General features: G+C 50.4%; 1 protein-coding gene across 1 annotated transcript in view; it reads right to left on the bottom strand.

Moving 5' to 3' along the window:
- The window catches only part of DNAH9 (dynein axonemal heavy chain 9), a 332,337-nt gene that overhangs the window by 174,221 nt on the left and 132,262 nt on the right, over positions 1 to 25,854 (bottom strand). Inside the window, exons 31-38 of the mRNA XM_039231630.1 lie at positions 25,088 to 25,375; positions 17,188 to 17,398; positions 12,657 to 12,784; positions 10,912 to 11,020; positions 9,588 to 9,735; positions 7,439 to 7,613; positions 2,507 to 2,680; positions 1,868 to 2,075 (exon numbers count right to left, since the gene is read on the bottom strand). Coding sequence (XP_039087561.1) covers positions 1,868 to 2,075; positions 2,507 to 2,680; positions 7,439 to 7,613; positions 9,588 to 9,735; positions 10,912 to 11,020; positions 12,657 to 12,784; positions 17,188 to 17,398; positions 25,088 to 25,375 — 1,441 coding nt within the window. The remainder of the gene's footprint in view (positions 1 to 1,867; positions 2,076 to 2,506; positions 2,681 to 7,438; positions 7,614 to 9,587; positions 9,736 to 10,911; positions 11,021 to 12,656; positions 12,785 to 17,187; positions 17,399 to 25,087; positions 25,376 to 25,854) is intronic.

Here is a 25,854-nt window from a genome sequence, read left to right on the forward strand (position 1 = left end):
CCCCCCCCCCCCCCCCCACAGACACAGCACTGGCAGCTGGCAGCGGCTCACGCACAACGGGAGAATTCACACCACAGAAACTAGGAGAGGCTTGTGCAGATTTCAGAAGGTGCCAGAGAAAAACATGTTAATTGTGCAGATGAAACTTCAGTGCATCACGCACATAGCTGTCTACACTGGCAGGAGCACAAAGGAATCGGAAGTATTTTTTGGCCGTTCAAGGACACGCAAGTCACTGACCCACTAGTGAAGTTGCGCCAGGAGGCTTCCTCGTTTCGCGCCGTCTTACTTATTCAGGTTCACACGGGCACCATGGCGGCTCGCGGGATCACGACAGACCCTGTGCAGCAATTCCGAGTCCAGCAGGGGACAGAGCCCCGAGGCTCGCTCGACAGAGAGGTGGACGATCTGTCCCCGTGCGTGACAGGTACGGGTGTTCAGGTGCCTAACTGCCCTGGGAGGCAGGGAGCGCAGAGCGGTGCCCTCCACCGCACGCGGAGCCGGCTGGACCCCGACCTCGGAAGACTGGCGGGTCGGCCAGAAGGAAGGAGGGAGGCAAGCTGTTCTCTCCGTGGCAGCTATGGACATGGCACCCCTGTGCAAACCACACCGCTGGACTCTGGGGTTCCCCCTGGGAGGGGCCATGGAAAGCACTGGGTAAGTGAAAAGGGTCCATGCTGGGCAAGGGGTGGTCAAAGCAAAGCGTGTTTTGCAGGTCTGCTGGCCCACGGGCTGGATGTCAGACAGAGAAAGTGCTGGGCTCGCTCTCGTGCACTGCGTGATGGCTTATAACTGACCAGTGTGCAAACAGCCCGGTGAGCGGCTTTCCACGTGTGGCCATGCACCGTGGTCTCGTGTGGGAGGCACGGCCCAGTAAAGGTGCGAGGGTATGAGCTGGGTTCTCCCCGCCTCACCACTGCGCTCCCTCTGGCCAAGGCCTTGGCTCGGGCGCCTCCTCTAAAGGAAGCTTCTTGGGGCGACTGGATGGCTTAGTCGGTTAAGCGTCCGACTTTCGCTTAGGTCACGATCTCGCGGTTCGTGGGTTCGAGCCCCGCGTCGGGCTCTGTGCTGACTGCCAGCTCAGAGCCTGGAGCCTGTTTCGGATTCTTTGTCTCCCTCTTTTTCTGGCCCTCCCCGATTCACACTGTGTCTGTACAGGCTGTAAAGAGTAAAGGAAGCTTCTTCTCGGGTTTCTGTGAGGAGTGTGCCTCTATACGAGGTGACCCTGTTGTAAGTGAGGGTCAAGGAGAAAGTGACTCTGGCGACGGGGAGATTTCTGCAGCCAGCCTCTGACCCTGAAGCCGCACCCGGAAGACCCCCGCATGCCACCTCCCCGTGGAAGGCACGCTCCACGTGCTCAGAAGCCCGGACGTGCTATGCCAGCCTTGCTGCTTAATGATGACCTCGGACAATCGCGGACTTTTACCCAAGCCTCAGTTTCCCCATCTCTAAGATACGAGGAGGGAGAGGGGAAGGAAATGCTTTCTAGAGAGACCCTTCCTGGGCCAGCGGTCTACAAGCTTAGGGAGAGGCTTCAGCACGTGTCCGCTTTCTTTGGCCTCAAGGTACTGAACTGCGCTCTATGTTCAACTCCTGGCCGGGGTAGGAATTCAAGAGCCGGGAGGAATATAGAAGACGGGATGAGGAAAAGGGTGGTGCTCGGGGTGCTGGAGGAGAGGATCAGAGGTGCTGTGCAGGGGAAACGAAGGGGGAGGCGAGAGGGGAGGGTGGGACGAAATGCACGCAGCAGCGCAGGGGGGAGTCAAGCCTGACAGGTGCCTGATGCTTTGCTCCGGCTCCACGTGGGGGGGGCGGTTGCAGCCACTCAGCCGCCCCCCCGCGCCCCTGCACGCGCCCCGCCCCTCACCTTGCAGCATCGCTGATGTGGTGTAGTAGTTGAAGGGCACGTTCTTCACCAGGTACTCCTCGGCGTCGAGGCCGGCCAGCTTGGCTCCCACCAGCACCGACTTGCCGGTGCCCGCGGTCCCCACCAGCATGACCGGCCGCCGCCGCTCCAGGAGCTGCTCCAGGAAGTAGCACACTCGGACCGTCTCGCTCGTGGGCACCAGACAAGCCTGCGGGGAGGACACGGTGGGTGGGCAGAGGCTTGCGGGAGAAACAGAGGGGCGGGAAGACGTTCCAGAACGTTTCAGAAGAGGGAATTCCACTGGCGGGCGGCGCAGTCTCACTCCCTGCATATGGCCATTCCGTAAACTCATGCTCGGGGCGGAGAGCACCCCGTCCCCCTCCCCTCTGCAGCTCTGTCTGCCTGCCTGTGGCCTCCCAAACGTGCCTTAGAACCTTCTGCCCCCAGGATGCCGGTGGGGCCTGCTAATCAAGTTAACTAGCCTTTGCAGGAATCTGTGGCTTCCTCACACCCAGGATTTCCTCTTGAAAAGCACTCAGCAGGGTGTGACTAGTTCCCAGCGAGGTTAAAGCGGTTGGGTACCGACCACTACAGACCCTTGGCACAAACAGACGTCCTTGGTTGCTCAGCCACACTCACCTGCAGGGGCGTCTCGGGGTCAAATTCAAACTGGGGGAGGAGCTTGGACCAGGGCTCGAATTTCTTGGTCTCAGGGTCTATGTAGTAGTCAAAGATGATTCCCTGGGAGGGGAACTTGACTGTCTTGAACTCCGTCAGCCACCACTTGCTGAACTCTGCCCGGGAGTCCGCAAGCTGCCAGAAGAAAGCGGGTGAGGAGGCGAGGCTCTCCAGAGCTTTGCGAAGCCCGGGCAGGCTGCCCTGGCGTGGGGCAGGTCAGGGTGGGGGACGTGAAATGCTTTGCAGACCCGCCCCACAGACTGGCTTCTCCAGGAAGGAATGCTGACTCCCCGAGGCTCAGCCCTGATGAGGCACATGAGCATGGGGGCCATCCCCCAGTGGACACGAGTGGCGCCCTTGACCGTGCCTCTGAGCCACCCGAGCTCTGTGCGTCCGAGACGCCTCACGGGGTGTGAGAACACCGAGGAGAGTGGGGTCCCATAAGCTCAAGATAAAGAGGCAGATCGACTCCCTTCCTCCCAGACTGCAGAGACTCAGACACCCCGGGGTGGCGGTCAGGGACGGAACGGATAGAAATGGCAACAGTGGGCACCTGGGGTGCAGGGCGGTGGTGTGAGAAGAGCCTCACCTCTTTCTGTGCCTCTGTGTCCTCACCTATAAAATGGGCATCCCAGATAAGAGGGCTTCCAGGGTCCCTTCAAGAGCTAAAATTCATTTTTTTTAAGTTTGTTTATTTTGAGAGAGACAGAGACAGTGCGAGTAGGGGAGAGGCAGAGAGAGAGAGAGAGAGAGAGAGAGAGGGAGGGAGGGAGGAGCAGAGAGAGAAAGACAGAGAGAGAGAGAGAGAGAGAGAGAGAGGAAAGGAGGGAGGGAGATAGGGAATTCCAAGCAGGCTCTGATCAAGAGTCAGACACTTAACGGACGGAGCCACCCAGGCGCCCCAAAGGCTGACATTTCTAAAATGTAGGAGCTGCAGAGACAAAGCTAAATTGGTCTTTCTGACAGAAGGAATAGGTAGAGATACGCGATTTACATCATGCACACGTATTAGATCACGAGCCTCTCAGGATAGGGCTGTGCACCCAGTGAACTCAAACTATCTTACTGTGTCCAAACCGAAACATGCAAGACATGTGCACATGCGGGCACACGCACACACACCCCCCATTACATATACGCGACTAGTGGCAATAAGCCCATCCTTTGAACATACGGACTTGGAAAGAGCCACAAAAAGGAAACCTAGGGAGACCCTAACTGGGCATTCTGGGGAAAAGCTGGGCGTGGGCAGCGAAGGCTGCGTGGGCTGCAGTGTGTGCCACACCTCATTTTGTTGCCTGTTGGGGAAGTGGGATTGAATTCTGCTCTGCAACGAGAACAGAAACAAGTCCTAAACACAGAAGGACACATCCATCTGATGTTCTTATTCTGATGTGAATTCAGGTGAAGGGGGTGTTGGATGGACCTTCTTGGTTGTGTGCTCTGCGATCAGAAGCCTTGGGGAAGAAAACAACCCGGTTTTAGCTCATGGATACAATCTTTCAAGACTTTCAACTTCCCTTAACAACCTGATCGTAGATTTACGTGGAAAATCCAAGGTGAAGGTCGCTTTTAGAAGAAAAGAGTTTGGGTGGGTCCTCTCATTCCAAGTCCTCCTTCCAAGTCCTCGGTCAGTTGACCGGCCACGCTGCGGGCTGGGCTGCGCCAGGATTGCCTCAGCCCTGCAACCCAGCACTTGACCTCACCTCTGCTATAATTAGATGCTAAGCACAAGGTCACATCTTCTGAGTCATCCAACAGCTCTTTTTCAGTTCAACTCCCTGGGTGTCTCTGCGGCAGTGACCTTAAGGAAGAGGTCCATTCAGAAATCCCCACTGACCTTTGGGTCTGTCAGTCCCGGGATCCCCTCTGCCCTCTGAACTTGATGACGCTAAGGTCATCTGTACATCGTAGAAGACTGGGCTGTAATATCAGCCCTCTGATCCTTGCCAAGCTCCCAGTAACCCTGGCTAGTGCCAACTGTTCCTATGTTACATATGAAAAGACAAAAACTGGGGCGCCTGGGTGGCTTAGTCGGTTAAGCGTCCGACTTTCGCTTAGGTCATGATCTTGCAGTTCGTGGGTTCGAGCCCCACGTCGGGCTCTGTGCTGACTGCCAGCTCAGAGCCTGGAGCCTGTTTCAGTCTGTGACTCCCTCTCTCTCTGACCCTCCCCTGCTCACGCTGTCTCTCTCTCTCTCCTAGAAATAAATAAAACATTAAAAAAAAAAAAAACAAAAACTCATTAAGCTCAGTGTCCGGAAGCACATGGCAGAGTGGGTGCCGAACCCAGGCTTCGGGTCCCCAGAGCGGGTGGCTCTCTGAGATATCATCTGCTTCTGAGACACCATTGCCCACAACTCCTGCCAAGTACTTCAGCGAGAACCTCCTCCCGCACGGAGGTCTTTTTCTTTTTGGAGCTGGTACTCAGGTATGGGCTGCACACTGAATTCATGTTTTGCTTTAATGACGGCTCTTCAAACATTAAGCACCACTGGTGATCCTGATGGGAAATCTTTGGCCAACTTCCTATTTTGCTATTTACAGCGCTATTTTCAGTGTTCGGCTTGAATGACGGGGGGTCTTGGGCATTCCCCGCTGCTAAAAGCTTTCTCCCATGTCCTCTCCCCACGCACTAGCAAGGCTGCCTACGGTTCTGAGTGCCCCAGAGCCCGGGACGCCTAGGTGGACGCTTTCTCCTGGGCTTTTAAAAAGAGCTGAGTGGATTTCAACGTATACAAACAGAGAAAAGTGGACCACGTGTCTCGATCCTGAGCCCCCTCTGCCTGCTAAGCACCATCAAGGGGGGAGAAGCCTGCCAGTACTTGCCATCTGACATTTTCAGCAGCTGAAAGGTCAGGGCATGCGTTTGATGGAAAGATGTGACCTATGCCTTCTGGATCTCTGTACTTCGGCGAGGTCTCATCCGTCTTGCCGAACCCCTTGCCTCAAAGGGGAAATGGAAAGCTGTCAAAGAAGCAGTCCACACAGAGGCCCTAAGGACTCAGGAGACAAGCGGGAGATTCTCAGATGCCCAATTCCCAGTTTTAGGCATTGCCGTGACCTTGGGGATTCGCCCTTTCCCACCAGCATCTGGAGAGGGAGAGGGAGAAATGCACAGGTCCCGGGAGCTCGGGAGAGAGCTGCTTTCTGAATGTGGAGCACCACAGAGCATGTCAGGGAGCAGAGGGAGGTAGGATGGCTGCTAAGAGCCGGGGTCTGTGAAAACAGAAGAGAATTAGTTGTTAGCTCTATATTAATTGTTGGGGCACCTGGGTGGCTCAGTCCGTTAAGCATCTGACTCCTTGTTTCAGCTCAGGTCATGATCTCATGGTTCGTGGGATCGAACCACGTCGGGCTCTGCACTGACAGTGTGGAGCCTGCTTGGGATTCTGTCTCTCTCTCATTCCCCTCTCTCTCTCTGTCCCTCCCCCCTTCAAAATAAATAAACAAACATTAAAAAAATAATTGTTAATTCTCCGAGCTCACTGCCATCTTGGATTCTAGAACATGGCTTCACCCTGGGAGACTGATGCTTTTTACCTCTCTCATCAAAAGATCCCACAACAACCCAGACCAGAAAGAGTAAATCATGACTCTCCACCCACCGCGGGTTGGTTTGATCCTTTGCGCGCGGGGGGGGGGGGGGGGCACCAGACACCTGCTATGAAACTGAATATTCACAGGGTGAGGATATGAATTATAAGCAAGTACATGTGCCAGCACGATTTTAAAAAAGGACTTTGCACATCTGTGTTGGACGATCAGAACAGTGTCTCTGCCTTTACTCCACGCTAGATACTGCACCCCGCTGTCCTTACCCTTGCCTTCGTATGCACGTGAGCAGTCAGGTAGAGAGAGGTGAAGCCATTTGCCCGAGGCCCCCCGGACATCAAGTGGCAAAGTTAGAACTCAAATGCAGACTCGGTGTCCGCAGCCCCTATATAACACTACCCGATAGCTAGAGTTGGCTGTAAAGGACTGGCTTGCCTAACCTTGGATGTGTGGCTTCTAGAGAACTTTTCATTTGGGAGAAACTCAGCCAAGAAAAGGTCTGGGGATACAGGAAGGGGTTAAAGAACAGGATGCCAGGGGTGCCCACCTGGGTGGCTCAGTCGGTTAAGCATCTGACCTTGGCTCAGATTATGATCCTATTGTTTGTAGGTGCGAGCCCTGTGTCGGGCTCTGTGCTGACAGCTCGGAGCCTGGAGCTGCTTCAGATTCTGTGTCTCCTTCTCTCTCTGCCCCTCCCCTGCTCACACACTGTCTCTGCCTCTCAAAAATAAATGAGAGCTTAAAAATTTTTTTAAAAAGAATGGGATGCCAAGAAGCTCCAAGCCAATATCCCTACCTCTAAACATGAGGCTCTACCAGTCAATACCGTGAGAAAAATACTGATTTGGTTTCCTACCCATAGATGTCAATTAACCTTTGGCCCAAACTCCTCTGGACAGCACTGTGCTTCGAGGAACTGGGGACAGGGCTGGCTCACACTCTGGCCTGGGCCGGAATGGTACGTCTTTGTTCTAGAATGCTAGAGGGAATCCCTCCTCTCAAGCCTCTACAGCACAGCCTCATTCATCTACAAAACACAGCGCCTCGTAAAGTAGCGTAGCCACACCTCTGGTTGTTCCAAAACACAAGTCCCCGCGACTCCGGGATGCACCACCAACCCAAAGAGCGACAGCTCAGAACCTGCTCGATCTCATCAGTTTGGCTCCAAAGGGCCCTTCTGTGCGGACCGCTGCCTTTAGCAGAGCGACGTGTAGATATCAAAATGGCTGGACGCCTTCCTGTTAATTCTGACGTTCGGCTGTCCTGTCGTCTGCGTTGAACGCTGGCTTTTGCCGCGGCGGACTTGCACGTGGGGGTTGGCTTTGGCATAGCGTCTTACCTGATCTTGGGCCATTGCTCCGCCGAAAGCCCAGATGGCAGCGAACACAAAATAAAGCTCGTAGGTTTCCCGGGGGCAGTCTGCAGGGACGGCCTCCGTGGTCAGGAGGCATTCGAGAAGGGAGCACAGCATCTGAACCGTGCTCTGCTCGGGGATGGGAATCATCTTCTTAAATCTGCAGAGACAGACCCAGATGTGACCTACAACATACGGTCTTCTATCCGAGGGGCTCGCTGGACAGTCACTGCCACGGGGCAGCCACTGCCGCTGGGATCTTGGGATTACGAGCTGCTACCAAACGCCTTTGTTCCCATCGGCTATTTCCTGGTCAGCTCTCCTGACCGAGACGGGGCCCGGGGCGCTCCGAGAAGGTTCCTTCTCATCGCCCTTCCCTCCGATACCCTCCCACCTGCTCTTCCCTTCTCTGAGCCCTGACTGCCCCCTCGGTCTGCAGGGAGCACAGGCCACCACGACACAACAGGGACACAATCCAGGTCCCCCCAAGTGTCAAGGGCACCTCCAGAGTCACAACAGCGCTGAGGCTGGTCCTTCCCTCCTTCAGCTCAGAGAAGAGAGAGAGAGAGAGAGAGAGAGAATCCCAAGCAGGCTCCACACTGTCAGCGCAGAGCCCCACGCTGGGCTCAAACTCACAAACTGTGAGATCATGACCTGAGCTGAGATCAAGAGTCAGATGCTTAACTGACAGAGCCACCCAGGTGTCGCCGGCACCTGGCTCCTGACCACTGTGCAGCCCGGGGAGGCAGCCGGGACCCAGGCCCCTGTCTACAGAGGCTTCCCTGCTCAGGAGTCCGGCCAGCACTAAGTAGTACCCGAGCTATGGCCTGCTTCTTCCTCGACAGCCACCGAGTACAGGGATTGGGGGGGGACAGCGGCCTCTGGACGGACGGAACACACTCAGCATCCTCAAAGCTTGCACACACTCTCGCATGCGTGCACACAGACACACACACACAGAAGGGATCGGCATGTCTTGTCTAACTGCCCAGAGAGGGAAGTGGCCTAACTCTTGGCGAAAGGCTGTATCGGGTAGGGGGCAGGGCATGTGGCGGGACAGCGGGTGCGGGAGGCCCTTCCGCCTCGCCCCCCCCCACCCCCCGGGCCAGCCAGCTCTGCCCCGGCCCGGGCGCCACAGGCCAGCGAACACAGACTCAGGGATAGCTCCGAGCAGTGGCCTCAGTTTCCCACAAACACAGTCCTGGCCCTGACTTGTTGAATGTTCAGGAACTGTGGATCCCCGGGTCATGTGGCCTCCCCAGCGCCGACCTCGGGAGGCTGGGCTGGGCTCGCCTATGAGGCCGGAGGCCTGACACACAGAAGGATGCGTCAACCGGCAAGAAAGCGTACAGACAAAAGCAGGTTGCAAACCTCGAACACCCCTTGCGGGCACGTGTGACCTTCCTGCCGGGTAAGAGTATTTCCTCTCTGTTTCGTGGGATAAAAGTGCTGCTTTTACTTGTGCAAACCCGTACAAGGAAGAGTGAACTCACGGTGTGCTGAGGGTCTGGTCCACACACCACATCTGATCGACCCTGCATCATCTGGGCGGTGAACACTCGCAGCCAGCGACAGGCAGTGCGCCCCGTCTGTCACCGACAGGCATCATCCTCACCCCTAGGCCTGCCGATCTGGCCCACGTGTCGCTTGCACTAGGGCCGGCGATGTGCCCTCCAGACTGCAGGGTCCCCTACGACAACCCACAGCCCCTGGGTACACCCACGTGCACCCACGAAAGCCACTTTACATCCCCCTCCCCCTCCTCACCCACCACGCTGCTCGCCTGGACGGACAAGAGGCATCCTGACATGTGCTGCCCTCTGCCCTTGGCCATGCCCAGGAGGGAACACAGACTTCAGGGACGGGAGGGGACATCAGCAGGATATCAGTGAGCCGACAGGCTCTTTACTGTTGCTTTAAACTGTCACCTTCCTGGGGCGCCTGGGTGACTCGGCTGGTTACGCATCCGACTTCGACTCAGGTCACGATCGCAGAGCCTGGAGCCTGCTTCCTATCCTGTGTCTCCTTCTCTCTCTCGGCCCCTCCCCCACTCGTGCTCTGTCTCCATCTTTCAAAAACAAATATTGGAAAAAATAAATATATAAATAGTCACCGTCTTTGTTTCCGGGCTTACCTGGTTCTGAGCGTGTCCAAGCAGGTCGGGACGTACTTGTCAAACAGGATGGTGAGGTGGGCTCTCTCGGTCTGGACTTCCCTCCTGTCGATCCAGCTGCTCACCGGAGGGTTCCAGCCCAGGTCCGTGGGATTGAGGTACAGGATTCCTGGGAACGTCGAGAATCTGGTTCAGCGAAGTTTCTGTAAACGTCTCCCTACTTCTCAGCCCGCGGAGTTACTTTCTCCGTGTAGAAAACGTACACAGGGCTGGACTTTAAAGAAACGGAGGCCTGGCCGAGGTCTGAGGGCAAGCAAGCGGGACCGCTATCCGCTGGGCTGAGGACGGCTGAGAGACAGCGGAGCTGGGAAGGCTTGGAGGGCCGAGTCTCGGCCCAGGGGGAACGAAGGCTGGGGTCCCACATCCTGCCACGGGGCGCAAGTGTGTGGCAGGCTGAACGGTGGCCGCTAGAAGGCCGTGTCCGTGCACTGAGCCCTGGAGCCTGTGAACGTGACCTTATTCAGCGAAAGCGCCTTCCTCTGCACGTGTGATTAGGAAGCTCCTGATGGGATCATCTTGGGTTTTCTGGGTGGGACATTTACAAGTGTCCCTAGAAGAGACAGAAGAGACAGAACACGCACAGAGGACAAGGCCGCGTGAACATGGAGGTGGAGCCTGGAGTCCAGGGGCCACAAGCCTGAGCGGGAAGGAGCAGGAAGGGTTCTCCCCTGGGGTGGGGGGGGGAGTCAATATCCTGCCATCTTAAAAGCCATCAGGTTCATGGTGGCTTGGAGCAGCAGCCCTAGGAAAAGAAGAGAGAGAAAAAGAGAGAGAGAGAGGGAAAGAGAGAGAGGATTCCTGGCATGGTTCACGGTCTCAGCACGCGGCTGTGGAAGGGACTCGAATATCACGGTCAAGGTCACACACACTAGTCTGTGCCCATCAGTTTGGCAATGGAGCCAGAGGTGAGTTCAGGTACCAAGCTGTCATCTGTTACCAGGAGGTGGTGAGAACGTCAATGCTCGGTCACCACCACCAACACAGAGGCTGGAAGTGGCCTAAAAGGAGCCTCATTCGAGGCTCTTCTGGGCAGACAGGTGTCCAGCTCGGGGGCCTGTCGCTCCCCATCTCTGAATTAAGAGAACCCCACGGCCCCGGCCTTAGAGCACCTGCTGGCCTTCGTGGACACAGATTCGGGCTGGGAATCAGGCCCGAGTTTCCCACGATGCGTGCCCCGCTCCCGTTCGGAGCTCCCGTTTGGAGCCAGACACGTGACACGAGACGCCAGAGGCACCTGTTTTCAAGGGAGCAGCTCCATGGGTTTTCACGTTTCCCAGGCAATTACCTGCTCGGGAGACCGTGGCCGGGGTGGCCGTGCGCAGGTGGCTGATCTCGAAGAGCAGCCTCATGGTGGGATTCAGGGGGATCCTCTCGTTGCTGGCCAGGGTCAGCACCTGGCAACAGGGAGGGACGCGCCAGGTAGGAAGGACTGAGGACGCGTGACCAGCAGGGAAAGGGGTGGGGTGGGGGGGCGTCTGGATTTGGCCGGTTATTCCTGGTAGGGATTAAGGATGATTATTTTCTTCTTTATGGTAGCAACAAGTAGTTTCTAACTTTTCTACAAGAAGGGCGCCTGGGGTGGTTCAGTCGGTTGGGCGGCCAACTTCGGCTCAGGTCGTGATCTCACGGGTCGTGGGTTCGAGCCCCGTGTCCGGCTCTGTGATGACAGCTCGGAGCCTGGAGCCTGCTTCAGATTCTGTGTCTCCCTCTCTCACTGACCCTCCCCTGCCTCATGCTGTCTCTCTCTCTCTCTCTCTCAGAAATAAATAAAAACGTTAAAAAAAATTTTAATTTTCTACAAGAATCCTCTACCTCTTCCTATTGCCCTCCCCCCTCCATCGCCATGGGTATAAGGAATCCAAAAAAAAAAAAAAAATCAGCCTCTCTATAAAGTTTAAATGGATGTCTGTGATTTGAGTGAGCTAGACCACGTGGAATAATAAGGTTATGAAAAGAAAAGAGTTCAGGGCGCCTGGGTGGCTCAGTCGGCTGAGCACCCCACTCTTGGTTTCAGCCGGGGTCACGATCCTGCAGTTTTGTGGGTTCGAGCCCCGCGTCGGGCTCTGTGCTGGCAGCGCAAAGCCTGCTTGGGATTCTCTCTCTTTCTCTCTGTCCTTCCCCAACTCACGCTGTCTCTGTCTCTCTCAAAATAAATAAATACAACTTAAAAAAAATAATAAAAGAGAAGAGCTCAGCCTTCATGTTACTATTTCCTTTAAAGTCGTCCCTCTGGGTAAAGTGGGGGAAGGGGAGGGAGATAAGGGCTTGTAGTTACGGAACGGGTATGTCACAGGTGGAAGGCACAGCACAGGGAACATGGTTCATGGTGTTGTCACAGCATTGTATGGTGACAGGTGCCGGTGCTGAGCATAACCTAACGGAGAGAGCTGTCCAACCACCACGTCCCACACCTAAAACTCACGTAACACTGCGTGTCAACCGCACTTCAATACAAAATAAGTAAGGTAGTCCTTCCTGGTGAGCACACATTTATTTTAATGATTCTATAAATGTGGAAACCATCCTAATAGCTTCCTACCCTGATGTGCCTTCTGAACAAATTCAGGAGCAGCCACTCTACCGGTATCAGTTTTCGCTGTTTACGAGAAAGAAAACATACTCTCCACGGATCAAGGTTTGTCACCGCAGAGGATGCCTGACAGGCTCAGGCTGTTTCTGACCTTCCGTGTCCTTATTTACGAGAGAGGAAAAACTTAAGAAAGCTTTGAATAGGTGACTTCAGATTCCTTCCAGCTCTGAATTTTAAATTAATCTACACGCGGAAGATGGTGAAGACAGTTACGGCAATGCTGAAAATGCAGCGAGCACGTGCGTATGCACACACCCGGTAATTACATGATGAAGCTGTTGACTAACCTTACTGTGGTCATCACTTTTATAGCATCCATGTATTTCAAATCAGCACATTGCACACCTGAAACTTACACAGTTTTGGGAGACTGTGTTTTGGGGGGACTGGTTTTCTAGATAATTAGGGATGGACTGGGTATCTCCCTTCCCCCTTGGTACCTTGTTATCATCCATGACAGTGTTGAGAGACTCAATCCACATTGGATCTATATCGCCATCCAGTAAGATCCACTTGGGCCCATCGTGGGTAATGTTGGCGAGTTCCCGCATGATGGAAGAGAATAATCCTAAAAGGAAGTACAGAGAGCTTACCATCCATCTCACCATCCATCCTATTTCTCGTCAGGCAATCTTTCCCTCTCGGCTACAACACCCAGAAGAAGGTGTAAATGGAAGAGACAGATCAGGACTGGATTTGGATTTATGGAAAATCTGAGTTTGAGTGCCAAGATGCCCTTCTCTCTGTGCTTCTGACTTTTAAGAGCAACAGCAAAAGAACAAAATCTGATGGTCTGGCTTGGGTGACGAGGGGCCCTAGGAATCATTTCAACAGGCAACTGGGACATGAAGGAATTACCTAAAAGCTTTGTATGTAAGGTTTCATCCTTTGTGACTGCAGCCCAGGCCTTAAGAGAAGGGCCACTGTGATTCTAACTGGCATTGCATGAAATTTATCTCTTCATTTGGAGAGAATCGATTTTCATGATATTAAGCTTTCCTAATCAATAACATGGTATGTGTCTTTCATTATTCAAATGGTGCTTTATGTTCCTTCACAAAGTCTTACAGTATTTTCATTCAATGCTTCTCTTTGGCTAAATGTATTCCTAAAGACTTCACAGTTTTGTTGCTATTGTGAATGGGATTTTTTTTCTCTGTATTTCCTTTTCCAGCCAGCACAGAGAAAAGCTATTGAATTCTGTGTATTTATTGTATGCTTAGGTACCTTTAGTAAATTTTCTTTCCTATTTTTTTTGTTTGTTTATTTTTTGACAGAGAGCACATGTGCGAGAGCAGGGTAGGTGCAGAGAGAGAGACAGAACCTGAAGCAGGCTGCAGGCTCTGAGCTGTCAGCACAGAGCCCGACGCGGGGCCTGAACTCACAAACCGTGAGATCATGACCCAACCTGAAGTCAGACACTTAACCAACTGAGCCACTCAGGCGCCCCTTTATTAAATTTTCATATTAATTTTAGTGATTTTTTTTCAAAATGTCTCCTGAATTTCCTAGATACAAAGTTGTATAATCAGCAAAATAATTATTTTTTTCCTTTCCTCTAACTTATACCATGTATTCCATTTTCTTGTCTTACTGCATTGTCTAGAATCCCACACCAAGCAGGGCTGAATAATGAGGAGGGTAATTGTTCATCCGGTCATATTCCTGATTTTAATGGAAATGGCTTTAGTTTCTGATCATTTGGAATGCTTTTCCCCCAATTTGGCTTTAGATAAAGATTTATTTATTTAGATTTAGATTTGTTAGATTTAAGGGATTTCCTTCTAGTCCTATTTTACTTAGAATTTTTAAATTAGAAACAGCTACTGAGTTTTTAATGCCTGTTAATTAATTAATTTATTTATTCTGAGAGAGAAGTGAGCAAATTGGGCTGGGGCAGAGAGAGAGAGAGAGACAGAGACACAGGGAGAAACAGAGAGAATCTCAAGAAGGTTCCATCCCCAACACGGGGCTTGATCCCACAACCCTGGGATCATGACTCGAGCCAAGATCAAGAGTCAGATGTTCAACCAACTAAGCCACCCAGCTGCCTCCTGAATCTATATTAAGTAAAATTGGGCTGGTTTTGGTTCTACATAAAGGTTGATATCAAGGTTATTCTGGTTTCATAAAACGAATTGAGAGGTGTCCATTTTCATCGTTTTGGAATTTTTTCCCCCGCTGTTTTTAAATTCTCCTTTTGCTCTTTTACTCATTCTCTGTTTCTTATTGAGTTAACTTCCTTAATACTATAATTTGCTAAAGGATCATTTTTCTCCCAGTTTTCCAAACATGTATCACATAAGTGAGCACTTCCATTTTAATCTTTTTTTTCTTTCTTTTTTTTTTTTTTTAATATTTTTATTTATTTCTAGGAGAGAGAGAGACAGCGTGAGCAGGGGAGGGTCAGAGAGAGAGGGAGTGACAGACTCTGAAACAGGCTCCAGGCTCTGAGCTGGCAGTCAGCACAGAGCCCGACGCGGGGCTCGAACCCACGAACCGCGAGAACATGACCCAAGCGAAAGTCGGACGCTCAACCGACTAAGCCACCCAGGCGCCTCCCATTTTAATCTTTATTTGCTGTTACAGGTTCTAATTCTCAGTCAGCTACATTTTACCCTTTTTTCTCCCCATCAGTCATGCTCACAGTAGGCTTACTGGTCTTCCCATTAATTTCAGATTCTATCTCTTCTTCCCCATTATCTTCAGGTGCAGTTTATCAGTCTGAATAATTTCTTAGGATGGACACTGACTTCCGTCATTTCTAGACCACCTTCAAAAATAAGAGTTGAGAGTTCCTGTCTCTTGGTTTCAGATGCACCCCCATTGGTTTATGCATGTTCTTTCTCCTGCTTCCCAGAAGGGATGCAAAACATTTTTTTCTTTCATCTAGGGGCTATGCGAGCATCCCTTGATGGGCAAGCAGTACAATTATTTTTGGCCACTTTCTTGTTTGTTTCTACTTCTATTGCATCATTATCAGACAATGTGGCCTGTAAACCGATGCTTTTCAATTCCGTGCCATTTCTTCTGTACCCGATTCGACTTTAAATTTTTCTAAATGTTCCATGAACCGACCAAGAAAGGAATAGTTTCTACTCAGAAGATGCAAAGGTCTCAAACTAGGTGTTATATTGAGTCTGATGATGTGTTTTTGATTCTCTCGGAGTATGCTGATTTTTCTGTGTCTGCATCTGTCTAGTTTTGAACAAGGAAGAGTAATGTTACCTCCCACATTTCTATTTTTATCAAGCTTCCCTAGAAAAGGTTAAAACGTTACTCTCCGTCTACATCGAAGTTCTTTTTTGTGAACACAGATTTATGAATCTTATAAATCTTCTTTGCAAAAGTCTCCGTATTTGATGAATACTGTATGTTTAATAAAATTTTAATTAAAAAATCCCAACACAGCTTAAAGTCTGAATTATATTATGTGAGCTTAAATTTAATATGGAACAGTAAGTGCCTGGGACTAGCCAAGAAAATTATAAGAGAATAGTCAGGAGGCACTTAGGTCATTAGACATTAAAATGTCATAAAATGATTATGAACAGGGGTGCCTGGGTGGCTTAGTCAGTTAAGCATCCACTCTTGGTTTCAGCTCAGGGCATGATCTCATGGTTTGTGAGTTCAAGCCCCATGTAGGGCTCTGTGCTGACAGTGCAGAGCCTACTAGAGATTCTCACTCTATCCCTCCTTCTCTGTCCCTCCCCGGCTCCCTGTCTCTCAAAATAAATAAACAAACGTTAAAAAGACAGTGAATGGAGTAGAATCATAATTCATACAGGATTAGATAACTAATCATTGGACAGAATAGAAAACCCAGAATCAGATCTCGGTATATAAAACAGGCTGGTATTTACATTCGGAAGGAAAGGATGGTTTGCTTAATAAGCGGTCCTGGCCCTTTCAATTACCCATTTGGAAGAAAATAAAGTTGATTTTCTATCTTACCTCCCACTAAGCTCCAAAATGGTAGATGGGAGAAACCATTTAAGCAATGCACACAACAAATAGAGGGTTAATATCTCTGACGTACAAAGAATGCTTACAAGCGGATAAGAAAATAAGGTGAAATAAAATCACAAGAGTCCATTACGAAGGCCAGTAAGGAGGAAAAGATACTAGGCCTCATTAATGGTCAGCGAAATAAAAATTAGGCTGCCCATTAAATCCCCTTGTTCTGGGCCTCTGACTGAGGGCCCTGAATGAGAGGAATCCAGGCATCCGGGCCGTGATGTAGTCGGACACTGAGACAGGAGGAGGGAGCTGAGAGGTCCTCATTCCCGAAGCCATGTGGGTTTTAGAAACCCACCATATGGGCTCAGAGTTTTCTTTTCTGCTCCCTCCCAGGGACAGTGACCCCTTCCGGCATCTACCAGTGATTCTTAAACCTCAGAAGGTGACCCCGGGCTTCGTACAAAGCAAACGGGGATCTGGGACCCTCTGAATCACTACAGAAGGGATCATGGGTCTGGATCCCGCCTGGGGTGGTGATGAATGGCATCTTCTGAGCGATGTCTCCCCAGCCCTCCTGGGGCTGTGCTGATATGAACAAGTGTCCACCGTGAGATGCTACGGCATTTCTGGGAACGAGCTGCGGACCTGCCCATCCCCCCCACGTCTTAATTCCACTTGCCAAGCAATGTGCAGACTCTGACGTGTGCTCCAGAATCTCAGAGCCCCGGCTGAGAATGCCTCCCTCGTTTCCCGTCTTTCCAAACCCTCTCTCAAGAAGCAGCTGGAAGGATCTCCAAGGAAAGAGAATATCCCAAGGGCCAAGGCTCCCCTCTGAGCCAAAATCATCATCTTCCTTTCTCTAATTCTTCTCACCTCCTTTTTCCCGACCTCCCCCCTCCCCCCATACAAATCGGGCCAGCCTCCTTCCCTCCGAAGCTCACTCCTGGATGCAGACTCCAGCCTGCCCAGGAGAGCGCGAAGTGTGTCCCAGGGAGGGCATCGTGGTCTTACCATCCTTCCATTCTCTGGTGGCCGGATTGATGATACCAAAGAGTTCGTCGTTTGTGACTGCTTTGGGGTTGAGGTCCGCCCAGACGGGGCGGCGCTTCATGATCTGATAGGTCTTGTGCAGGGATTTCAGCACCTGGGACTTGCCGGCACCGGCACTGCCCACCACGAACACCGAGTGCCGCACTGCCAGGAGCTCCTCCAGCTGGGTCACCTGGGGAGACACGGCGTCATCGGCCGGGGGGACCAACCTCGCACGCATCCCAAGTGCTCTGCCCAGGTTGGGATCACAGGTGAGACCCTCTGATGCCAACAGGGGGAGGGGACTGAAGTGTGACTTATTCGTCATTCAGTCTTATAACTATTAGTCACCAGCCAAGGGCCAGAGTGAGGCAGGTGGAGGCAGATGGAGAGAGGACGCTCCTGCCCTCCACGGGCTTCCAGGCTAACGGGGAAACGTAATGATTTGCTGTGATCAAGGCATTTGTAAAGGGCTATGGGATTCGTAGCAACGTGGACAGAACTCGAGGGTGTGATGCTAAGTGAAATAAGTCAGGCAGAGAAGGACAGATACCATATGTTTTCACTCATAGGTAGAACTAGAGAAACTCAACAGAGGATCACGGGGGAGGAAAAGGGGAAAAAATAGTTAAGGAGAGGGAGGGAGGCAAAGCATGAGAGACTCTTGAATACTGAGAACAAACTGAGGGCTGATGGGGGGGGGGGGGAGGGGAAGGGGGGTGATGGGCATGGAGGAGGGCACTTGTGGGGATGAGCACTGGGTGTTATATGGAAACCAACTTGACAGTAAACTATATTTTAAAAAATTACATGTAAAGGACTATGGGAACAGATAAAACAACTGATTTTGAACAGACCAAGGAAATAAGGAAGTCTTCACAGAGGAGGGGGGGCATTTGAACTGGGGCTCCGGGGTGGGTTTGCCATGCAGATGAATAGTGGCTGGGGGACATTCAAAGCAGAGGTAACAGCACAGACAAAGGCTTGTGATGTGACAGAGCACGACGTGGGTGGCCAGGTGCTTTGATGAGCTTGGGGATGAGGTCCCCTTGGGGTCAATGGTATCACTGGAGGCCTTACTGCTCTTGTATGAAAATCTGATCACGTCACTGCCACCACTCTGTCCCTTTAGTGGTTCTCCAGAGCTTTGGTGAGGAAATCCCAAATCCTCAGACTGACCCAAACCAGCTTCCAGTCTCATCTCCCCTTCCCCAGCATGTGCATTCCCAGGAGACAACTGGGATTCTTTAATGAGGTTCTTTCCCGGGTCTGCACCTTTCAAGATAGGGGCTTTCTGTTCAGACCTCCTCCTTTCTCCCACCTTCTTCTGGCCAGACCCGCATGTCCCACAGCCTGGAGGTACCTACATCATAGTACTCATCAGTGCTGCCTGATAGGTGGGCACGCCTCTCCCTATCAGCAGAGCACGAGCAGGGGAGGGGCAGAGAGAGAGGGAGATGCAGAATCCAAAGCAGGCTCCAGGCTCTGAGCTGTCAGCACAGAGCCCAACACGGAGCTCGAACCCACAAACCATGAAATCATGACCTGAGACAAAGTCAGATATGCCTAACCGACTGAGCCACCCGGGTGCCCTGGAATTTCATTCTAAGTACAACAGAAAGCATTTGGAGGAATTTATGCATGAACCTAGCCTGATGGCACTACATTAAAAAAATGGAGGAAGGGGAAACGGTGCTCTGATTATTGAACTGTATTCTATTCCTAGATCTTTTTTTTTTTTTTTCATGAACAACTACGGACTGCTTCCCTGATCCTGAAAGACTTAAAATCACTTTCTAGTACCATCAGCTTCTTTTTATTCATTTCTACAGCATTATCGAGACAGAACTCAAGTACTGTGAAACTCGCCCTTTTAAGTGCACAACGCAGGGGCGCCTGGGGGGCTCAGTCGGTTGGGCATCAGACTTCGGCTCAGGTCATGATCTCACAGTCTGTGAGTTCAAGCCCCGCGTTGGGAGCTCAGAGCCTACTTCAGATTCTGTATCTCCCTCTCTGCTCCTCCCCTGCTCAAACTCTGTCTCTCAAAAATAAATCAATGTTAAAAAAATTTTTTAAAAACAAAGTGCACAATGCAATGGCTTCGAACATATTCATGGGACTGTACAAACATCACTACTATCAAGACATTTTCGGGGCGCCTGGGTGGCTCAGTCGGTCAAGTGTCCAACTTTGGCTCAGGTCATGATATCACAGTTCGTGGGTTCGAGCCCCGCATCAGGCTCTGTGCTGACAGCTAGCTCAGAGCCTGGAGCCTGTTTCGGATTCTGTGTCTCCTTCTCTCTCTGACCCTCTCCTGCTCACACTGTCTCTCTCTCTCTCTCTCTCTCTCAGAAATAAAGCATTAAAAATTTTTTTTAAAAAGGGACATTTTCTTCACTCCAAAAGGAAAAACCATACTGGGAGGAGCCACTCCTTACCCTCTGACTCTGACCTCACCCCGGTAGCTCTTGAGATACATTCTGCCTCTGTAGACTATTCTAGATGCTTCGAACAAATAGATCTATAACAATATGTGGTATTTGGTGAATGGCCTCTTTCACTCATGATGCTTCCAAGGCTCATCTGTGCTGTGGTGGGTCCTGGCACTTCCTTCCTCTACAGTTGAATCAAATTCTGCTGGGTAGGTGGATCACACACAATTCGATTATCCGTTTACCAACTGATGGATGGGCTATTTCTACTCTCAGACTATTATGAACCCATCAGCTTTTGACAGTTATCTTTTGCAAGATATAGAAGTATCCCTGTCTTTCCCTTTCTCTCTCTGTCTCCTACCTTCTGCCAGATGCATTATACCTTTACATTGCTTTGTTTGATGATATTTATATTCCGCTCTGTTCTTATATTCAGACCTTCTTTATTTTCTGTGATTGGAGGGGTTAAAGACCAATCATGGCTTATGTTTTTATGGCCATAGGGGTTTTTCACTGCACAAGAAAGTAGTTGCCTGGAATGTACTGTGTTCCCTACGAGCCTGGTGTCATGACTTGAAAATGTTCTCAGCATGAACCCATGGATACTCTTTTCTTATACTCTATGTGTTGATCAATATCAGGTGACGTTTACTTAAAAAAATTGGGGGGCGCCTGGGTGGCTTAGCCACTTAAGCGTCCAACTCTTGATGTCGGCTCAGGTCACGATCTCATGGTTCGAGCCCCGTGTAGGGCTTTGGGCTGACAGCACGGAGTCTGCTTGGAATTCTCTCTCCCCTCCTCTGTCTCTCAAAATAAATAAATATATATTAAGAAGAGTTTTGAACTGTGATTTTTTTCTCTTGGTGTTTTCATTGCTTTCCTTTTCCTTTGCTAATTAAAAGACATTTGCCTTAGAAGTGTAATAAAATCACATAAGAACTTTCATCTTGTTGATCTATTCTTGCTTGAGTGTATCCATTTTGAGGTCTTTTGTTAGAGATTGTGGACTTTCTGCCCTGGAATACACTGATTGCTTTCTAGGTCTGATGATAGGTATAATGCTCGGGCTTCTTTTTCTGATTCTTGATGTTTTGAAGCCCTTGCATCTTTATTTTTCACCCTCATTTTCCATAGTATGTCTTCAAGTAACATTCAAAAGGATTCATAACCCTGATGGTTACAGAGGCATTATTTACAATAGCCAAGATATGGAAGTGACCCAAGTATCCATTGACTGATGAATGGATAAAGAAGATGTGTGTGTGTGTGTGTGTGCGCGCGCACACACACACACACACACACACACAGGAATATTACGCAGCCATAAAAAAGAATGAAATCTTGCTATTCGCAATGATGTGGATGGCGCTAGAGAATATAACGCTAAGCGAAATAAGTCAGTCAGAGAAAGGCAAATACCATATGGTCTCACTCAAATGTGGAATTTGAGAAACAAATGAGCAAAGGGAATAAAAGAGAAACAAATCCAGAAATAGACTCTTAGCTAGAGAGAACATACTGATGGCTATCAGAGGGGAGATGACCAGGAAGATGGGTGAAATAGGAGGTGGGGATTAAAGAAGGAACTTGCAGCAATGAGAATCAGGCGATGTACGGAAGTGTTGAATCAATATATTGTACACCTGAGACTAATATTACACTATATGTCACATGGAATTTAATTTTTTTTTTTTTTACAATTTATTTTTGAGAGACAGAAAGAGACAGAGCAAGAGCAGGGGAGGAGCAGAGAGAGAGGGAGACACAGAATCCGAAGCAGGCTCCAGGCTCCAAGCTGTCAACACAGAGCCCAATGCGGGGCTCGAACCCACGAACTGAGAGATCATGACCTGAGCCAAAGTTGGATGCTCAACTGAATGAGCCACCCAGGTGACCCTCAACTGGAATTTAAATAAAAACAAAACCAGATGCCAAAAAATAAAATAAAATATAAATAAAATGGTAAATAAAGGGGCTGCCTATGAAGTAAAGTTTAAGATTCTTGGATAGAATCTTGAATGACAGCCTGGTTGTTATAGAATTGGTTTTGAAGCTATTTCCCTCAGAACTCTGATGGAATGGTTTCCTGGTCCCCTAGGACCCAGTATCACGGATGAGAGGCTCTCACGTCAGCCTGAATCTCCCTCCTTCCTTGGGTCTCCGGACGCTGCCCTTCTCAATCCATCACCCAACCAGGAAACTTGCTGTTTTCTCTTGACCCCTGACTTTTGAAATTCCATTATGACGTGTCTTTGTAAAAAGTCCCTTCAAATCCACTCTGTTCAGTACTGACCGAGCCCCTCCCAACTGCTTCTCCAGCTCTAGAAAGTTCTTTCTAAAATTCCCACTGGTGGCATGTTGCAATCCCCCGTCCTCTGGACTCCTGCACTTTCTGTCTGTTCATATGTCATATCTATTATATTTTGTTATACAAACGTTCTAACTACGTAAACAGACATTAAGTATCCCTTATTCTTACAAAACATATATAGTGAATAAAATCAAATGTATATAAAAATGCATTTTTAAAATTATACGCATACATACATCATTTCCTCCTGGGGGATTTCCTGGACTTTCCCTTCCAACCCTCTCACTCTCAATTTTGTGTATTTTGTGTTATCAATGATACAATTATGCATTTCAAAGAGCTCTTTACAATTCCCTGATAGCTCTTTTTATTTATGTTTTATAGCATCTCATTCCCTTTTTACGGGTATCATATTTGTAATTTTTTTCAAGGATACTAATGAGAACTCTCAAAATGTCCTCTTCCTTACTCAGACTGGAGTCGGCTGCTGTTGTGCGCGTGTGCGCATGTGTGTGGGGTGTCTGTCCGTCTGACTTTGTCTCTTGTGCTATTGGCCTTCACCAGCATCCAGGGAGCCTCAAGTTTAAATGAAGAGTACTGCCCTGTGTCTTCAAGGAGCCTGGGTGGGTGGATACACTCTGGGGCCTTCCCAAGGTGGGAGCTCATGCACGTGTGTAGACCTTAGCCTATCTTGTGGGTGCATAAGCAGGTGACTGGCCTTCGGGCTGAGGGGCCCCAGGTGGAATAGACAGGCCATAAACTGGGGCATCAATACCCCAAGAGCAGATACAGCCCCCCGCCCCCCCGCTTAAGAGTTTATTAGATTACTCTAGACTTTTCTTTCTGGCTGCAGGTTAAACGCCTGTCTGTACATGGTCTGCCTTCTTGGGAATTTGGGACTAGAAGGCAGAGCTGGAAGAAGGGGGAGGGGAACCAGGTGGCAAAATTATAAGTCAAACAGACTTAACGGTCCCCCTTCGGCCCCTGGCCTTCTTCACTACCAGCTCCGAGCCCAGGGCTTCCCTCCCCCCGCCCTCCTGGGTTTGCCTGGGCAGACTGGCCCCTTGGGGCCCTTCCTCCCCTGAAGCCCTTTTAAGTGGATTCTGGCCTGTGTGATCTGTCCACCTGCTTTCATTCTGTTTCCAGGAACTGATCGAACCACCTCCTTCCAGTTTCCACGTTCCTAACTCCTTTCTCTTAAAAAAAAAAAAAAAAAAAAAAAAAAAAAAAAGGACTGTATACGATCGCTTTTCAGGGACCCCAGGATGCCATCTCAATCCAGAGCCTCACGAGGCTCACACTCTGTCTCTCTCAAAAATAAGCATTAAAAAAATTTTTTTAGAAGGTAGAGAACTTTGTATCCAAAGCCTGAGAAATTCTGACAATGGATCCTAATCCTAGTAAAAATGTTAGCATAGTTAAATCACTAGTGTTTTGCACCTTGCCTCACGTTGGCCAATCTTTTCTAGCTCTCTCTTGCACACACAGTCTCTCCCTCTCTCTCTCTCTATATATATATATTTATATTATTTGTATTTTATTTATTTTAAAGTTTATTGTGCAGCTTTTCCTAGTAATTTCAACACCCAACATGAGGCTCGAACTCACGACCTCAACATCAAGCCACACACTCCTCCAGCTGAGCCAGCCAGGGGCCCCTATTTTTTTTTAAAAAGATGTCTTAAAAGTGATCTCTATGCCCAATGTGGGGCTCGAACTTGCAACCCTGCGATCAAGAGCTGCAGGCTCCACAGACTGGGCCAGCCGAGCGCCCCAGATCAGGGACCCACGTGCTTCCTTTTCCAAGAGGTAGGTCCTGGGCGCACTCACTTCTAATAAAGACTGTTTTAATCATGACGAAAAGCTCTGTTCTAGACAGAGCCTTTCTCTTGAATCCACTGTTTTAATGCAAGGAGAAATGACCTTCACCTGCCCTGAGCCTCCCCCAGAAAACAGTAGAAGCCGCCATGGCTCTGAAGACCTTAAACCTGTTATACTTTCCCTGAAGTTTCAGATGTGTTTTCCTGAAAGTCTGTACCTACTGGTAAGCATACTTGTTTTCTGTTGCCGCTCTAACAAATTACTGCCAGCGTACTGGCCTGAAACAACCCGAAGTCATTGTGTCACGGTTCGGGTGGTCAGAAGTCCAAAACGGGTCCCACAGGGCAACGAGGTGTTGACCACGCACGTCCCTTCTGGAGCCTTCTATGGGAGAATCCATTTTCTTGCCTTTTCTGGCATCTAGAGGGGCTGCCTGCATTTCCTGGTGCACGGCGCCTTCCTCCACCTTCCAAGCCAGCAACGGCTGGTAGAAGTTTTAACTATGGAGTTACCTGGATACACATCTTCCTGCCTCCCTCTTTCACTTATAAAGATCACTGCGATGGGGGCACTTGGGTGGCTCAGCTGGTTAAGTGTCCGACTCTTGGTTTCAGCTCAGGTCATGATCTCATGGCTGGTGAGTTTGCGCCCCGCACCGGGCTGTGTGCTGACGGAGCGGAGCCTGCTTGGGGTTCCCTCTCTCTGCCTCTCTCCCAATAGCTCGCTCCCTCTCTCTCTCTCCCCACCTCTTTCTCTCAATAAATAAAATAAAACAAATCTTAAAGACCACCGTGATGATATAGGGCCACCTAGGTAACCCACGATCGCCCTCCCACCATAAGGCCGGCTTCTTAGCAACCTCAGTGCCATCTGCGACCCTCACCTCCCCTTGCCACACAGCGCAGCATAGATCCCGGGGACTGGGCAGCAGACGTTCTTCTGCCTACCACCCTCAGGGTTTTGTTTTTCTTCTTTAATTGTGAGAAAGCTTGCCCCTCAGCGCTTCAGAACACTTACAAGCTCAGAAAACTGCCTAGGAACCAGCATGCCTTCCACATTCGGCCACTATCGTCGCTCCATAATCGCGTCTGAAGTAATTCACGGGAAAATGACACGTGATGCCGCCCCGTCCTTCCCTCGTGTCCCCAGCACACACTCCACACTGCGGGTGCCCCCGAAGAGCTCTTGAAACAAACTACTACCAGGTAGATACGTATGTGTGCATCGAAAGCAACCCTTTGGATTAAGGAGGACCTATTATCCAAGAAAAGCACTGAGGGACAGAAAACTCTCGGGAGGGAGAAACCCCGTGTACCTTGAGCACAAAGTTGTCCTCGGCCTGAAGCTTCAGCTCCACGACGGCCTTGCGGACCAAGGCCTCGAAGTCCAGGTCTCTCCTCCGAGGGACATCCAGGGCAGGAAAGAGGTCCCCGATCAGGCCCATGAACACTGGCACGTCATCAGTCACGATCTTGGGGATGTTGAAGTCTCTCAGGGAGCGCATCAGGACCTGGTCCTCGGGGCGGTCAGGGTCTCCTCGCTTCAGGGATCCCGCCACCACCAGCACGGACTTGATGGCCCGCAGACCCCAGTCGTAGTGGTCCTGAGGGAAGGCGGCGCAGGTCAGGCCAGAGCGGCTGGGGTCCAGAATGCCGTGTGCCCATGCTGGTGTCTACACAGTTACAGGAAGGTTGCTTCTGAGGCCAAGGCAGAGGCACGGGGAAGGACCAGTGACGTGGAAGATCAGGGTCACGGACCCCAGCTCCTGGTCTGGCATTCGCTACGTTTCTTGGCCGTGATGGTGACAAAGCGGACCCAGAGCATCCAGGGGGCTGGGGGGCAGGGACACCAAGAAGAACCACCTCCCAACCCATCTGGGTCCTGTACAGTCAGGGAGCTGCTGGGTATCCAGGAGGAAGCCATGTTGGCTTAGATGATAGAGGGGGCTGAGCCCACAAGCTCTACACCTTGGAGATCTCCAAACTCTCTGGGAAAAGCAATTTAAAAAAATTACTAGTGGCAACTAATAGAAAGGCAGTTCTAAGAGTTTCAGTGAGAGACAGGGGTGCTTGGATTTAAAGC

The sequence above is a fragment of the Hyaena hyaena genome, unplaced genomic scaffold, assembly GCF_003009895.1.
Source record: "Hyaena hyaena isolate Hyena2069 unplaced genomic scaffold, ASM300989v1 scaffold_58, whole genome shotgun sequence".
Lineage (NCBI taxonomy): Eukaryota > Metazoa > Chordata > Mammalia > Carnivora > Hyaenidae > Hyaena > Hyaena hyaena.